Source organism: Haliaeetus leucocephalus, unplaced genomic scaffold (genome assembly GCF_000737465.1).
Source record: "Haliaeetus leucocephalus isolate CR32 unplaced genomic scaffold, Haliaeetus_leucocephalus-4.0 Scaffold545, whole genome shotgun sequence".
NCBI lineage: Eukaryota > Metazoa > Chordata > Aves > Accipitriformes > Accipitridae > Haliaeetus > Haliaeetus leucocephalus.
Window position 1 is genome coordinate 7,547,725 of NW_010972981.1, and position 2,950 is coordinate 7,550,674.

At 65.7% G+C, this 2,950-nt stretch overlaps 1 protein-coding gene across 1 annotated transcript in view; it reads left to right on the plus strand.

Moving 5' to 3' along the window:
* The window catches only part of PCDH7 (protocadherin 7), a 310,621-nt gene that overhangs the window by 18,051 nt on the left and 289,620 nt on the right, over positions 1–2,950 (plus strand). The window contains exon 3 of the mRNA XM_010576894.1: positions 1–2,555. This exon is cut by the window's left edge and continues 15 nt beyond it. Within this exon, the coding sequence (XP_010575196.1) occupies positions 1–2,555 (2,555 nt within the window). The remainder of the gene's footprint in view (positions 2,556–2,950) is intronic.

The window sequence follows — 2,950 nt, forward strand, 5'->3', positions numbered from 1 at the left end:
CCTCCGAGAGCGCCCTCTACCCCGGCGGCAGCAAGCGGCGGCAGGAGGCGGAGGCGGCGGCCCGCAGTAGCGTCTTCGAGCTGCAGGTGGCCGACACCCTCGACGGGGAGAAGCAGCCGCAGCTGATCGTCAAGGGCGCGCTGGACCGGGAGCAGCGGGACTCCTACGAGCTCAGCCTCCGCGTGCGGGACGGCGGCGACCCGGCGCGCTCCTCGCAGGCTATCCTGAGGGTGCTGATCACCGACGTGAACGACAACAGCCCCCGCTTCGAGAAGAGCGTCTACGAGGCGGACCTGGCGGAGAACAGCAGCCCCGGGACCCCCATCCTGCAGCTGCGAGCCGCCGACCTGGACGTGGGGGTGAACGGGCAGATCGAGTACGTCTTCGGGGCGGCCACCGAGTCTGTCAGGCGCCTGCTGCGGCTGGACGAGACCTCCGGCTGGCTCAGCGTCTTGCACCGCATCGACCGGGAGGAGGTGAACCAGCTTCGTTTCACCGTCATGGCCCGAGATCGGGGCCAGCCCCCCAAGACGGACAAGGCCACGGTCGTGCTGAACATCCGCGACGAGAACGACAACGTGCCCACCATCGACATCCGGAAGATTGGGCGCATTCCGCTCCGGGATGGGGTGGCTAGCGTGGCCGAGGACGTGCTAGTGGATACCCCCATCGCCCTAGTGCAGGTGTCGGACCGGGACCAAGGTGAAAACGGCGTGGTGACCTGCACCGTGGTGGGCGACGTGCCCTTCCAGCTCAAGCCGGCCAGCGAGGGCGAAGGGGAGCCGCAGAACAAGCGCAAGTATTTCCTCCACACCTCGGCCCCTCTGGACTACGAGGCTGTCCGCGACTACAACGTGGTGATCGTGGCTGTGGACTCGGGCAGCCCCAGCTTGTCCAGCAACAACTCCTTGCTGGTGCGGGTCGGCGACACTAACGACAACCCTCCCGTGTTCAGCCAGGCCGTGCTGGAAGTCTCCTTCCCGGAGAACAACTTGCCCGGCGAGAGGGTGGCCACAGTGGTCGCCACGGACGCGGACAGTGGCAAGAACGCCGAGATCACCTACTCCCTGGAGGCCTCGCCCCTCTCCTCAGAGGCGCCGGGCGGCATCTTCAGCATCGACCCTGACTCCGGGGACGTGTCGGTGCAGGCGGTGCTGGACCGTGAGCAACGCGACACCTACGAGTTCCAGGTGACGGCCCGGGACAAGGGGGTGCCGTCGCTGCAGGGCTCCACCACGGTGGTGGTGCGTGTAGCGGATCGCAATGACAACGAGCCACGCTTCATGCAGGACGTGTTCACTTTCTATGTGAAGGAGAACCTGCAGCCCAACAGCCCCGTGGGCATGGTGACAGTGATGGATTTCGACAAGGGCCGCAACGCCGAGCTCAGCCTCTCCATCCAGCCTGGTGACCACGATCAGGCAGCCGGCATCTTCTCCATCGAGAATGACACTGGAACTATTTTCTCCACCGTCTCTTTCGACCGGGAGCAGCAGACAAGCTACACTTTTAAGGTGAAGGCAGTGGATGGAGGCGAGCCGCCACGCTCTGCCACTGCCACCGTGTCCCTCTTCGTGATGGACGAGAATGACAACGCGCCCACGGTCACCTTCCCCAGCAACAGTTCCTACACTGTGCTGCCACCCTCCAGCAACATGCGCACCGTGGTGGCCACGGTGGTGGCCACCGATGCTGACACCGGTCTCAATGCCGACCTCAACTACAGCATCGTCGGGGGCAACCCCTTCAAACTCTTCGAGATCGACCCAGCCAGTGGTGTGGTGTCGCTGGTGGGCAAGCTGGCCCCCAAGCACTACGGCCTGCACCGCCTCGTGGTGCAGGTGAATGACAGCGGGCAGCCGCCCCAGTCCACCACTGCCCTGCTCCATGTCTTCGTCAATGAAAGCCTGTCCAATGCCACTGTGGTGGAGAGCCAGGTGGCCCGCAGCCTCCACACGCCCCTAGCCCAGGACATCGCTGGTGACCCCAGCTACGAGCTGAGCAAGCAGCGGCTTAGCATAGTCATCGGCGTGGTGGCTGGCATCATGACTGTCATCCTCCTCATCCTGGTGGTAGTCATGGCCCGCTACTGCCGCTCCAAGGGCAAACACGGCTATGAGGCCGGCAAGAAGGACCACGAGGACTTCTTCACCCCGCAGCAGCACGACAAGGCCAAGAAGCCCAAGAAGGACAAGAAAGGCAAGAAGGGCAAGCAGCCCCTCTACAGCAGCATCGTCACCGTCGAGGCTTCCAAGCCCAACGGGCAGCGCTACGACAGTGTCAACGAGAAGCTCTCGGACAGCCCTGGCATGGGGCGGTACCGCTCGGTCAACGGCGGCCCGGGCAGCCCCGACCTGGCCAGGCACTACAAGTCCAGCTCGCCGCTGCCCACCGTCCAGCTGCATCCGCAGTCCCCCACCGCCGGCAAAAAGCACCAGGCCGTGCAGGACCTGCCCCCGGCCAACACCTTCGTGGGCGCCGGCGACAACATCTCCATCGGGTCGGACCACTGCTCCGAGTACAGCTGCCAGGCCAGCAGCAAGTACAGCAAACAGGTAAGAGCGCCGCGGCCCGCGCACTGCCCCGCGGAGCCCCCGACACACGCGCACACCCACGCACACCCACGCAGACACGCACCCCTACGCACACACCCCCACAGCGGGTGAGGGAGCGGCGGTGCCCGCCTCCCCCTGCCTCCCACACCGGCACAAGCAGACACGACCGTCAGATTCAGTGACCCGTTCAGCCCGGTACCCCCGGCCCCCGGCCCCCGCCCCCCCGCCGGCAGTCAGGCGCCGGACCCGCACGCAGCACGCAGGAAGGAGAGTCAGAGATCTTTATTATTATCATCGGGATTATCATCATTCCCTCCGCTTTCCAGATCCGGCAGCCAACCGGCCCGTCCGTGCAGCCGCACCGACGGGGGCGCCGGCGGGACCGCGGACCGCCC